We start from the raw sequence: 13,592 nt of genomic DNA, 5'->3' as shown, positions 1-13,592 counted from the left end.
ATTATTTCATTAATAAAAATAATCCCTATTGAGCTGGAAATTTTTTTCCATAGAAAGAAAGGTTTTTTATATAGAAAAAGAGTCTTGAGACAATTTTTTATATTCGAAAATGATTCCTGTGTGAAATGGCGAATTTTGAAAGTTGTGTGACTTGGTGGCGTATGCGTTGTGACAACAGTTATACGCACCAAGGTACGAATGAGATATTTTCAATATGTAAGATAGCTATAGATGCCTTATGTTGTTCTTTCTGGTAAAATATATTTTTGCTCGTGGAACTGAAGAAAATCCTTTTTTTTTTGATATAGCGTAAAATTGGTTCTGGAGTGATGTGTGTTAAATTTCTTGAAATTAGTCCTAAGGCAAATAGATTTTTTTTTATAAAAAAGTAATTATCAAAAAAAAAATTTTTTTTTTGACACATATGAAAAATTGGGGCTACAGGAAAAGAGTCAGCCGAATAGAGGCATTTTTTACAACCTACAAATGGAGTGTGTATTAAATTTGTGATTTCGTTTGCCACTCCTCGAAATATTCCTATAGCATATACTATGATTTTTTGATCAGAAAGCCCCTAAAATCTTGTCGATTTGCACGTAATTTGGCATACAGCGCACAAATTAAGTTATTTTGATGTGTGTTGGTATTAAAAAATAGATATTTAGATATATTTAGCTCCCATATATATTTTCGTATTTTAGGTAAATAGTGCATCCAAAGTCCCTATATATCCTTAAAAGATTTGCATTTCAAATTTGACACAACATTCTGAATTAAGCCTAGAACGATGTGTGTTAAATTTCTTGAAAATCGGTTCAAATTTAGATATAGCTCCCATATATATTTTCGTCCGATTTTAGGTAAATAGTGCACTAAAGTCCCTATATATCCTTCGATTTGCACGAAATTTGGATTTATAAGTAAATGAAGAGTTCAAAATTTGGCCGAATGAAAGAAACATACTGAAAGTTTCGATGAAATCGGTTTAGATTTCGATATTTTGCTTAAAATTTATTTACATAATTTTGTCCCATTGTAAGGAGCAACTCTATATCTGACCAAAATTTTGTATAGGTTGCGGAATGAAATTTTTAATTTAATGTTAATGGTCCTTCAAAAATGCGATGTCTGTGAGGATTTCATCTGTTGAATATACCCAAAGTGGTGAAGGGTATAATATAGTCGGCCCCGGCCGACTTTGCTACTTTCCTTACCGGTTTTATTGCCATTTATAATCAGAGTACATTAGTGCGTATAAGTGTTGCCACCACGTATACAACACCATGATCCCTTATTATAAAATACCGAAGATTTTTGTTGTTTTTTGTTTATTGAATAATAAAAAAAGTTCACTCGAACATGATTTAATGTTCCTCAAATTCACAACTGCAGTTTAATTTTACCCCATGCTAGATTTGCAGATTTTTTTCCAGTCTGCCCAGAAACAATATCGTGCAAAAATATTTTTTACTAAACATAAACTAATCTATATATTTAGTTATATGATTTTATTTGTTTAACGAAAAAAAATATTTATAATAATAACAACAATACATGGCAATAAACAAATATGGGTTTGGTCAAATCGATGGCGAACATAGGGAGAGGGAGTACGTTTCAGCTCATAAACAATAAAATATAATTTGCAAAACTATAGGTTTCCTAGAAACACACCAAAAACCGGCAGCAGCATAAATTGAACACAAAGATATCAAGGCATTTGGCCTCGCAAAATCTAAAGCAAAAAAAAAATCACATACATAATATCACGAGCAACTGCGGCAAATGTTGGGGCTAGCAAACATTCATGCATCTATCTACGTATCTAAATATACTATTGAGTGAGTGAGTGAGTGAGTGAGCGACCTACCTTCCTGCTTACCAACAATTGAACACCATTCATTTATTGTTTTAAATTATGTACTAAATGTTGTTAACAACAAAGGCAAAACAAAAAAAAGAAAATGTTCAACAAATCTCTAAATTAAATGACCCATAATCAGACCAGATGAATATGCTGATAATTCTGGGGCAGCTCTACTTAGATTTTATGCGGATACAAATGGAAAAAAGCAAACCGAAATTGTTATAATCATCGCTTTTTGAATTATAAACAATGAAATATATTTTTTTGTTTGCACTACCCCATTCAAAAAGAACAATCCGCGGCCCTATGATTCATGCAGAGCGTGTACAGTCGATTCTATTTAAATAAAATTTGAAAATTCGATAAAGACCCTATGATTCATAAAGTTCGTATAGTAAGTTTCGTTAAATGGAAAATTGGATATGAATTTTAATAGAGACCAAATATCCTGAAATGAAGCGCTTCATTTTAATAATTCAAAAAATATTAATTATTTTCTCCATTTTGAATATTGCGATTATTCACCACACACTTTATTTTAGAGTTCCCCGTTTTGTCAGCAGCACCTAAACGTTTTTTTTTTGTGAGTTGATAATCTCATGAAAAAGTTCAACTGAATCATTAATGCGTTGGCTGGTTGCTGGATATTGACTGGTGAGAACGAACGGAAACATTTCAAATTGTTACCTTATTTATATGTTTTGTTGTTGTTTTTGTTCTTTTGAACCTTAATAAAGTATTGGGTGGGTGTAACTGCAATTGTTTTCTGTTTATCTCTTTGTATTTCGGTACATTTGATCTGATTTTCATGACTTTATAAAAACCGAAACAAAAATGAATATGGGTAAATCCATAAAAAAATAATATGGATTTTTGTATGGCGAGATACAGGCCCTATGTTTGTCTATAAAATTTTTTAGATAGACAATTTATTGAAATTAGGAAGATATTTATTTAATTATTATATGCAGGGGGTTCCTGGTGTCGTATAGGTATGGTCAATAATTATACGCCGAGACGTACATTTTTTTCTAAAGAAACAAAAGCCTTCTCATTACTAAGAATTTATTCCCCTAAAGAAGTATTGCTCTCAGGAGGACATCGAAGAAATTTGTTTCTATGGAAAAAAATCTTTTCAAATAACTGAGATTTTTTTCTCCCCAACAATTGTCAATTTGATTTGTATAGCAGAAAACAATCGTCAACGATCTGTGTCTATATAGAAAAACCGAAGACTGACTGCCGAAGACAGTCGAAATATTGGAAAATAAAAATAAATCAAAACTATAAACCATAACCAACAAGTTTTTCAATTGACACAAAATCCACTAGAAAAACGAATCATAATCAAGCTGATGATTTTATTCAATATTAACATGAAGGGTTCATGGTGTCGTATAGGTAGTGTCAACAGTTATACGCATAGAAGTACCATATATTATTCCATATGTTCAGAAGGCAAAGAATTTCTATTAGGTTGGGGAAACAGGAAACCATTATTTATATTTTATTTTTTTTAATTTTATTATTTTTAGCTCCTGGAAAATGTTACGACTACTAACATGCCGGTAAATTTGGTTATTTCTCCGATTTTATCGACATTTTCGATGACCGGCTTACCTGTGCGTGGTGCATCTTTAACATCAAAAATTCCTGAATGGAATCTAGGAAAACTTTGTCAAAGTAAAACTGTAAAATGTACCAAATTTTCTCTGTGTTCACTTCCAGTTTTAACACCCTGTGACTCACAATTGAATGCACCAAACAAAAAACAGCAAAATATTTTTTTCACTGCAAAATGTCACCCTTCCTTCCATAAATCTGATATTGTTTGATCGATTTTTTTACGAGAAATCTATCAGTACAGGCATCTGCCGAAAAAATAATGGATTTCTTTTTTCCCCAAACTAATATCATGGGGGTTATTAGTTTCACATCCATTTCTTATACTCTGTGTCGTATGAGTTTTGACAACAATTATACGACCTAACGTTCTGTAATCAGAGGTAAACTATTTTCTATGGTTTCATTGCAACTACTGAACTTTTGTTTTATGAAAAAAGTCTTCTCAGTCAGTATATTGGCAAAAGGAGATTTTTTACGATTCATAAGCCCCAGTAAAGTAGAAATTTTAAATTTAAATGGGAAAAAAATAATATAAAACCGATTTATATTAATATTCAGGGTGTCGTATGAGTACTGACAGCAATTATACTTAGACTTTTCGATCTTAAAGCAGAGGCAGTATATTTAGTTTTGTTGTAATTTGAAAATACCCAAAGTGAAATATTTTTCTATTTGATATCCGAATATATTTTTCGATAGAAAAGGCAGTACTAAGTGTGCTGCCTTACAGGCTAAAAATCATCCTCAGGAATCTGAGGAATTTCTCATTTTTAGTCTAAATTTGTGTCTATGGAGAAAATGTCCTCAGGTTAATGAATTTTATTTGATTCTAAAATATCTGAGGAATTTGTTTATACAATTCTGCTCATTCATAATACATTGAGACTCCAGTAGATTGTAAATTTTCTGCCAGGTAGATTCGCATAAAACATTCAACACACAAAAAATATGATGGGATTTTCATACGGGGGCTCTACATTCATATTTATTCATATTTTTGATCATAGACCCCTATGTTGTATACGTTACGACAACACTTATACGCACAGGTATAGTCACGTTTGCAGAGTCGGATTCCATAACACGTAGTCTCTTAATTTTTGTTGTTCATCTTTGACATTTGTGATTGTTGAAAATTACGAATATTCATGGGTCATGATGTGAATCGATAGGATATAACATAAATTTGCTACAAAATATAGATTTGTGCAAAAATGTCATATTATTTTCTGGTATTTTTTTCCTGCTGTCCTAGATCGTCAGATGCTCAAATAATTGTTTTAACCGATCTTAGGCAAACCGAGAGCATATATTTAATTGCTTAAAAACCACTGAGTACTATCGATTGTATACGTTACGACAACACGTATACGTTCTAGTGATCACACAAGTTCGGAATATATGAGTACAGAATATTGTACTTTAGAGATCGACATCTTTACTCGGTTGCTTACGAAGTATACATTTGAATCTGCTATCTCTCTACACACGCTTCGAGAGCTGATCAACCATTTTGAGAAGGATTTGTAGGTGAAATCCAGAGCTTCTTTTCAATTAATGTGAAATACAAGATACAATTCCCGGTATACGTTACAGAAACACGTATACGCTCTGTTGATAGCTCGATTCAATTTGTCGGGTCAAATAATTCTAATTCTATTTTTTTCTTTTCCATAATAAAATAAAAATAATTAAATAAAAAAATAAACCCTAATCATACGTTTAAATGCGTTTAAAATGCCTTAATCGAAGTATTCTCTGCGATTCTTTTATGTATGGGGTTCCGACAAGAAATGCTCAATATTTCAAAAAATGTGTATGGAATTCTAGAGCTTATTTCGAATGTTATGGCATTGGATTTAAATGTTTTATATATGTTCCAACAACAAGTATACGCTCTAAAGAATACAAAATATATGGTGTCAACCTGGTCGTATACGTTACGACAGCACTTATACGCTCCAGCAAATAATAATTATTATTTTTTAGTGAGTACATCAAAGCCTACATATTTTTTGATTTTTTACTTACCCTCATCGACCAATACAACTTCGACGACAGCATTTAATGGTATATCAATTTTATGGGTACACATGCAATTTGGACCACAATCAGCTGGGCGATTATCACCGTTACAAAACTGTTCAGGATTAATGTCATTATATTGGGATGTTAAAGGAGCGGGTGCCGAAAGATAAGAGATTTCATCAATCAATGAGATGACATGATCGCCGGTTGGTGCCACTGAAAAAATCGAGAAATTAAAACAATTTATAATACATCCATAAATAAATTAGTTTTGGTTCTCTGTTACTTACCCAAAAACCTGTTATAGGTATTAGGCTGGAACAATTCCTCGGGACGATACAAATAGAAACGGAATGGTAAGAAAATCTTAACGTCGGGTTTCTCAGCCAAAATACCACGATCAATTTCCAAAGCGCTCTTCAGCTGACTAACACAAATGGCATCGTTACGCTGGCCATTACATTGGGCATCCAAGGGATTCATAACCTTTTTTAGTGGATTCGATGTTTTTCAGGATGTTTTTTTCGATTTTGTTTCATTTTTTTGTTGTTATTTAGGTGCAGATTTTTTGCACAATATTTTTTAAAGCAGTGCATATTTACATTTAATATTCACATAGAATAAATGTTCATTTTTTGAGTAGGAGTTAATACCACCATTTTTTAGAATTGGGGTTTGGTTTGAAGTACAAGTTTTCGTTTTCAGGGTGGTTGGTGTGTATTGGTTTTATACATATTTTTTGTTGGATCGTTTTTGAATATTTTACAACAAATGGAAGCGTAGGGTTGTATTTTTTTGGTTTATTTTCAGGGTGTATTTGGTTTTTTTATATTACATGGAATTAAATAAAAAAGAAATAAAGAATATTAATAAATTGATAAGGGGGGTATTTTTTATAAATAGAATATTTTATATATGGGGATAAGGTGAAATATTTATATAACAATATTTTAAATATATATAATTATATTTTAATGGGAGAAAGAATTTACAAACCCGGAAGGCAATTACTATTTTTAAAGATATTTTATTGAATGTAGACAAATATTTTTCGATTTGCAAAATTCCAATTGCGTGACAAAATTAACGGATCTAGATGCTTGTAAGAGCTTCTACACAATACAAATCTCTATAGAAATTGCCATCGACCTTATATGATGGAATCATGTCTCCTATAAAATAAAAGTATCATCAAACCTTTGATATTTTGCTCGCTTAAAATTTTCATGACGAACCGTATCGTAAGCTGTGAAACTAGAACTTGTCTATTAATTTAAAAAATGGCGTATACGTAACGACAACACGTATACGATCTAGTAGTAGCTAATTGCTGAAAATCTCCATTGGAGGCTCGATGAGATTTTTTTTTTTTAACAAAAATTTCTCTAGGATTAGCAATCCAACTTCCGATGGAGCAAGTCGAATTCACGTTGAATATTCGATGTTTATTAATAAATATCCCCTGATGTCTTGAATCATCAGCTGCTCAAACAATTTTGTAGACGAAAGTTTCTTTTCATTTAATTTCCAAATATTGAGTTCATTCTGGCGTATACGTTACGACAACAGGTATACACTCTAATAGTCTCCGATTACTGAATACCTCCATTTAACTTCCAATGGAAAATCGAAAATAAAGAAGTTAAGGTTCCATAACCATTGATATTTACCAATTAAATTGTCCTCATGCCTTGAATCTTCAGCTGCTCTAATGTTTAAAAAAAACTTAGAGAAAGGAGAAATTCTTTTCAATTCATTTCAAAATATTGAATATTGATCTGGCGAATACGTCATGACAAAATGTAAACACTTTAATAAACATGGATAATTGAATATCTTATTGAAGGCATTACAACCGATCTTCCAAAGATCGACAAGAATTCATATAGAAACTTATATAAAACTTCCGGTGGAGGATCGACTTTTTTATATAGGAATTCACCTCATAGAACTTAGATGTTTCTTCATAATACCTAAAATTTATTGAAACTCCTGTAGATTGTAAATTCTCTGCCAGGAAGTTTAGAAGAATCGCATAGAACATTCAACACACATCAAATAGGATGGGACATTGATTAGGGGGCTGCTCTACATTCATATTTATAATTCTTGATCATAGACCCCTATGTTGTATACGTTACGACAACACTTATACGCACAGGTGTAGTCATTATAAGAACTAGTTTTTGCCACGTTTGCAGAGTCGAATTCCATGACCCGGAGTCTCAAAATGTTGTTGTTCGTAATAAAATTCTCCTGATCCGAAAGTTCATCAGCTGTTCGACTATTTTAGAAATAATATCAGTGAGACGGACGAATGCTTACTTTATCACAAAGTATTTAGTGCAATCTGTCGTATACGTTACGACAACAGGTATACGCTCCAATAACCCCAGATGAAAAACATTTCGTACCATCTGGCGTATACGTTACGACAACAAGTATACTTTCTAATATTTCGGAATACTAAATATTTTATTGTAACCGGGTCGTAAACCCTATGACAGCATTTTTGATAGATGCTCGATAAGAATTTGTATAGAACGTCCGACAGATGCCTCATTCGGAGCCTTGACAAAAAAGATTGTCTATAGATCTTCCTCAACGAACATCCAAGCGAGGCTTGACAAGAATTTCTGTAGAAGTTTTTCAATCATCGTCCTTTGAAATTTCGGAGGATCGACAAGTTGTTGTTGTTGTTGTAGCAGCAGCGGACCCCTCTGTCGTGGAAACGTATAATCGAATTCCGGTTGATGATCTGTCGGGCTATCAATTAGAATTTTTTTAGGCATTATTGTCGATAGTCCTTGTGTCGATGGTTGAGGATTCTAATCGAGTCTCCATGTAAAATTCGTGGAGGAATTATTGTCGAGCCTGCATGGGAGGTTCGTTGAGGGATTTCTACAGAAATTATTGGAGGTTCGTTGAGGAATAGATTTTTTTATTGAAAAAAAAGTCACTAATTTTTTTTACAAAGTTTTTATACCCTTCACCCCACTGTGGTACAGGGTATTATGTCTTTGTGCGTATGTTTGTAACAGGCAAAAGGAAACGAGATAGACACATGGTTCCTTTTAAGAATAAGCATAGAATCATTTTCTATGTCGATTTATGCATGTCCGTCCGTCCATGTATTTTTGTGAACAAAGTACAGGTCGCATTTGTGATCCGATTTGGATGAAATTTGACACAGTTCACTTATTTAGCCCAAGGACGAACCCTATTGAAATTGGGAAAAATCGGTTCAGATTTAGATATAGCTCCCATATATATTTTCATCCGATTTAAAGTAAATGGTGCACCAAAGTCTTTATATATCTTTCGATTTGCACGAAATTTGGCACAGCGTACTGAATTGAGTCTAGAATGATGTGTGCTAAGTTTCATAAAAATCGGTTCTGTTTTAGATATAGCTCCCATATATATTTTCGTCCGATTTAATATAAATGGTGCATCAAAGACTCTATATATACTCCGATTTGCACGAAATTTGTCATAGCGTACTGAATTAACTCTTGAATTATGTGTGCTAAGTTTCGTGAAAATCGGTACAGATTTAGATATAGCTCTCTAATATATATTTTGGTCCGATTTAAGGTAAATGGTACACCAAAGTTCCTATATATCTTTCGATTTGCGGCAATTTGACACAGCGTAATGAATTAGGTCTAGAATGATCGGTTCAGATTTAGATGTAGCTCCCATATATAATTTCGTCTGATTTAAGGTAAATGGTGCACTAAAGTCCCTCTATACCTTTCGATTTGCATGAAATTTAACACAGCGTACTGAATTGAGCCTAGAATGATGTGTGCTAAGTTTCCTGAAAATCGGTTCTGTTTTTTATATAGCTCCCATATATATTTTCGTCCGATATAAGGTAATAGGTGCACCGAAATCCCTAAATATTTTTCGATTTGCACTAAATTTGGCACAGCGTAATTAATAAGGCCTAGAATGATGTGTGTTAAGTTTTCTGAAAATCGGTCCAGATTTAGATATAGCTCCTATATATATTTTTGTCCGATTTTACATAAATGGTGCACTATATTCCTTTTGTTTGTCCGATTAACACGAAATTTTGCACAACGTATCAACTTGGGACTTGGATGACTTTATTGGGTTTTGTTGAAATTGGTGCAGATGTAGCCATAGCTTCCATATGTATTTCGAACGGGTGTCTGATTGAGATTATATTTTTAACAGTGCGGCGTACCGAATAGCGAGTATCGATTTTGCTATAAATCATTTTTCATAAATTTTGTCCTATGGTACGCAGACGACTCTAATTGTTTTTAATTTCATCTATTCCGCTAATTTAGCCTAGCTGAAGGCAAAAAAAAAAATCTTGTAAATTTTGTTGCATAAATGTCCGTGAGATTATTGTGACAGAATTTCAAACGCCTCCACTGGCAACAAAAAAAAAATTAGCTTGTCAACATTTCAATAAAATATCTTTAAATATTGGGTCGCACGTATAACGTTTATGGTTTTTTTCCTTTTCTCTGTACATTTAATTGCCTTCCTCGGAGTAAAGTGCTATATACACACAGACACATATTTAGTATCAAAAATTATGAGTGAAGAATGAAATTGGATTTACTTACCTTCATTTAGATGTTCTCAAAATGTTGATTGGTTAATAAAAACAAAATGAGAGATACAAAAATAATGAGGCTATACTAAAACACATCAACACTTTTCATATATGGCCTATGATATTTTTCTGTGTATGTATGTGTGTATTTGTGGTGGTGGAGTGTCTTAACGAGTGGGTGTTTAAAAATATCTAATCAATATTTCTAAATTCTTAGACTAAAAAAACAATGAAGTTATTTCGATGTAAATTATCTAAATGTTACTGACATTTTACTCCCACCCACCCGTTCTCTATTCGAAACAATTTTAACATCAAACGCAAATTTTTGAATTATATTCTCTTGTTGCCTTATCTCGCCTAATTGACAGCCAATAAATTGGATAGACAATTAAACGATGATGTTAATTTTGAAGCCTACACACGAAATTATTTATTGTCGGTACTATGTGGTGTATCCTAGAGCTAATCTCTCTAAAATATTTACCTAACAATTATCCGATAATAATAATTTTGAAATTTTTATTGAGATTCCATTAAAGTCATGCTCATCTAAATTTTTTTCTACTAAATGTGTTTCTCTAAGATGATGATTTAAGTTTTTAGTTTGGTTCTTAGTTTTTTGTTTGCTTGCGAAACTTACCACACCCTGTGGAATACCAACATCATAGGTTGGTGGTGGCGATGCCGGTTGATATGGTCCACGAGCATAACGTAAAATGGCCAATTGTTGGGCACGTCGAATACCGCATTCACCCAAACCTCTCAGCTGAATCCAGTAGGCACCGACGGGTTGATCGGCGGTAATAATGAAATCATAACGTTCACCTGGAAGGAGAAGAGATGCAGGGGAATTAGTAAATTAATAAATAAATAAGAAAACCTAATTTAAGATTTAATTTACACGAAATTTTGCACAGCGTAATGAATTAAGAGTAGAATGACGTGTGTTAAGTTTCGTGAAAATCGATTCAGATTTAGATATAGCTCCCATATATATTTTCGTTCGATTTTATTTAAATGGTGCACCAAATACCCTATCTATTTTTCGATTTGCACGATATAGCTCCCATTTAGATATAGCTCCCATATATATTTTCGTCCGATTTTAGGTAAATGGCACACCAAAGACCCTATATATTCTTCGATTTGCACGAAATTTGGCATATCGTGCTGAATTAAAACTAGAATGATGTGTGTTAAGTTTCCTGAAAATCGGTTCAAATTTAGATATAGCTCTCATATATCTTTTCGTCCGATTTAAGGTAAATGTGGCACCAAAGTCCCCAAATATCTTTCGATTTGCACAAAAGTTGGCATAGAGTTTCGTGAAAATCGGTCCAGATTTATATATAGCTTCCATATATATTTTCGTCCGATTTAATGTAAATGGTACACCAAAGATCCTATATATTCTTCGATTTGCACGAAATTTGGCATAGCGTACTGAATTGTGTCTGGAAATATGTGTGTTGAATTTCGTGAAAATCGATTCAGATATAGATATAGCTCCCATATATATTTTCGTCCGATATAAGGTAAATGGTGCACCAAAGTCCCGATATATCTTTCGATTTGCACGAAATTTGGCACAGCGTAATGAATAAGGTCAAGAATGATGTGTGCTAAGTTTCGTAAAAATCGGTTCAGATTTAGATATAGCTCCCATATATATTTTCCTACGATTTAAAGTAAATGGTGTACGAAAGTCCCTATATATCTCTCGATTTGCACGAAATTTTGGACAGCATACTGAATTGAGTCTAGAATGATGTGTGCTAAGTTTCGTGAAAATCGGTTCAGATATAGATATAGCTCCCATATATATTTTTGACCGATTTTATGTAAATGGGGCACCAAAGTCCCTATATATAATTAGATTTGCACGAAATTTGGCACAGCGTACTGAATTAAGCCTGGAAAGATGTGTGTTAAATTTCGTGCAAATCGGTTCAGATTTAGATATGCTCCCATATATATTTTCGTCCGATTTTATGTAAATGGTGCGCCAAAGACCCTATATATCCTTCGATTTGCACGAAATTTGGCACAGCGTACTGAATTAAGTCTGGAAAGATGTGTGCTAAGTTTCGTGAAAATCCGTACAGATTCAGATATAGCTCTCATATATATTTTCGTCCGATTTAAGGTAAATGGTGTACCAAAGTCCCTAAATATCTTTCGATTTGCACGAAAGTTGGCACATCGTACGGAATTAGGTCCAGAATGATGTGTGCTAAGCTTCGTGAAAATCGGTTTAGATTTAGATATAGCTCCCATATATATTTTCGTCCGATTTTAGGTGAAAAGTGCACCAAAGTCCCCATATATCATTGGATTTGCACGAAATCTGGCACAGCGTACTGAATTGATTCTAGAAATATGTGTGTTGAATTTCGTGAAAATCGGTTCAGATTTAGATATAGCTCCCAAATATATTTTCGTCCGATTTTATGTAAATGGTGCACCCAAGTCCCTATATACCATTCGATTTGCACGAAATTTTGCACAGCGTAATGGATTAAGAGTAGAATGATGTGTGCTAAGTTTCGTGAAGATCCGTTCAGACTTAGATATAGCTCCCAGATATATATTCGTCCGATTTAAGGTAAATGGCGCGCCAAAGACCCTATATATCCTTCGATTTGCACGAAATTTGGCACAGCATACTGAATTAAACCTAGAATGATGTGTGCTAAGTTTCGTGAAAATCGGTTCAGATATATATTTTCGTCCGATTTTATGTAAATGGTGCACCAATGTCCCAATATATCATTGGATTTGCACGAAATTTGGCATATCGTACTGAATAAGGTCCAGAATGATGTGTGCTAAGTTTCGTGAAAATCGGTTCAGATTTAGATATAGCTACCATATATATTTTCGTCCGATTTAAAGTAAGTGGTACACCAAAGACCCTATATATTCTTCGATTTGCACGAAATTTGGCACATCGTACTGAATTAACGTAGAATGATGTGTGCTCAGGTTCGAGAAAATCGGGTCAGATTTAGATATAGCTCCCACATATATTTTCGTCCGATTTAAGGTAAATGGTGCGCCAAAGACCCTATATATCTCTCAATTTGCACGAATTTTGGCACAGCATACTGAATTAAGTCTAGAATGATGTGTGCTAAGTTTCGTGAAAATCGGTCCAGATTTATATATAGCTCCCATATATATTTTCGTCCGATTTTAGGTAAAAAGTGCACCAAAGTCTCTATATATCCTTCGATTTATACGAAATTTTGCACAGCATACTGAATTAAGACTAGAAATATGTGTGTTGAATTTCGTGAAAATCGGTTCAGATTTAGATATAGCTCCCATATATGTTTTTGTCCGATTTTACGTAAATGGTGCACCAACGCCCCTTATCTTTCGATTTGCACGAAAGTTGGCATAGGGTACTGAAGAAGGACAGGAATATGTTCCTTCGAGGGAACATTGACATGAAATTGTAAGGGTATC

General features: G+C 33.3%; 1 protein-coding gene across 1 annotated transcript in view; it reads right to left on the bottom strand.

Annotated features, from left to right (window-relative positions):
- Window positions 1–13,592, bottom strand: part of LOC133331599 (uncharacterized) — a 47,543-nt gene that overhangs the window by 10,394 nt on the left and 23,557 nt on the right. The window contains exons 4-6 of the mRNA XM_061539983.1: window positions 10,762–10,946; window positions 5,812–6,007; window positions 5,525–5,737 (exon numbers count right to left, since the gene is read on the bottom strand). Coding sequence (XP_061395967.1) covers window positions 5,525–5,737; window positions 5,812–6,007; window positions 10,762–10,946 — 594 coding nt within the window. The remainder of the gene's footprint in view (window positions 1–5,524; window positions 5,738–5,811; window positions 6,008–10,761; window positions 10,947–13,592) is intronic.

The sequence above is a fragment of the Musca vetustissima genome, unplaced genomic scaffold (genome assembly GCF_032173495.1).
Source record: "Musca vetustissima isolate MV318-11 ecotype Yass unplaced genomic scaffold, APGP_CSIRO_Mvet_v1 utg4091, whole genome shotgun sequence".
NCBI lineage: Eukaryota > Metazoa > Arthropoda > Insecta > Diptera > Muscidae > Musca > Musca vetustissima.
The sequence above is the reverse complement of the archived record's forward strand: the minus strand, read 5'-3'. Positions and strand labels throughout refer to the sequence as shown.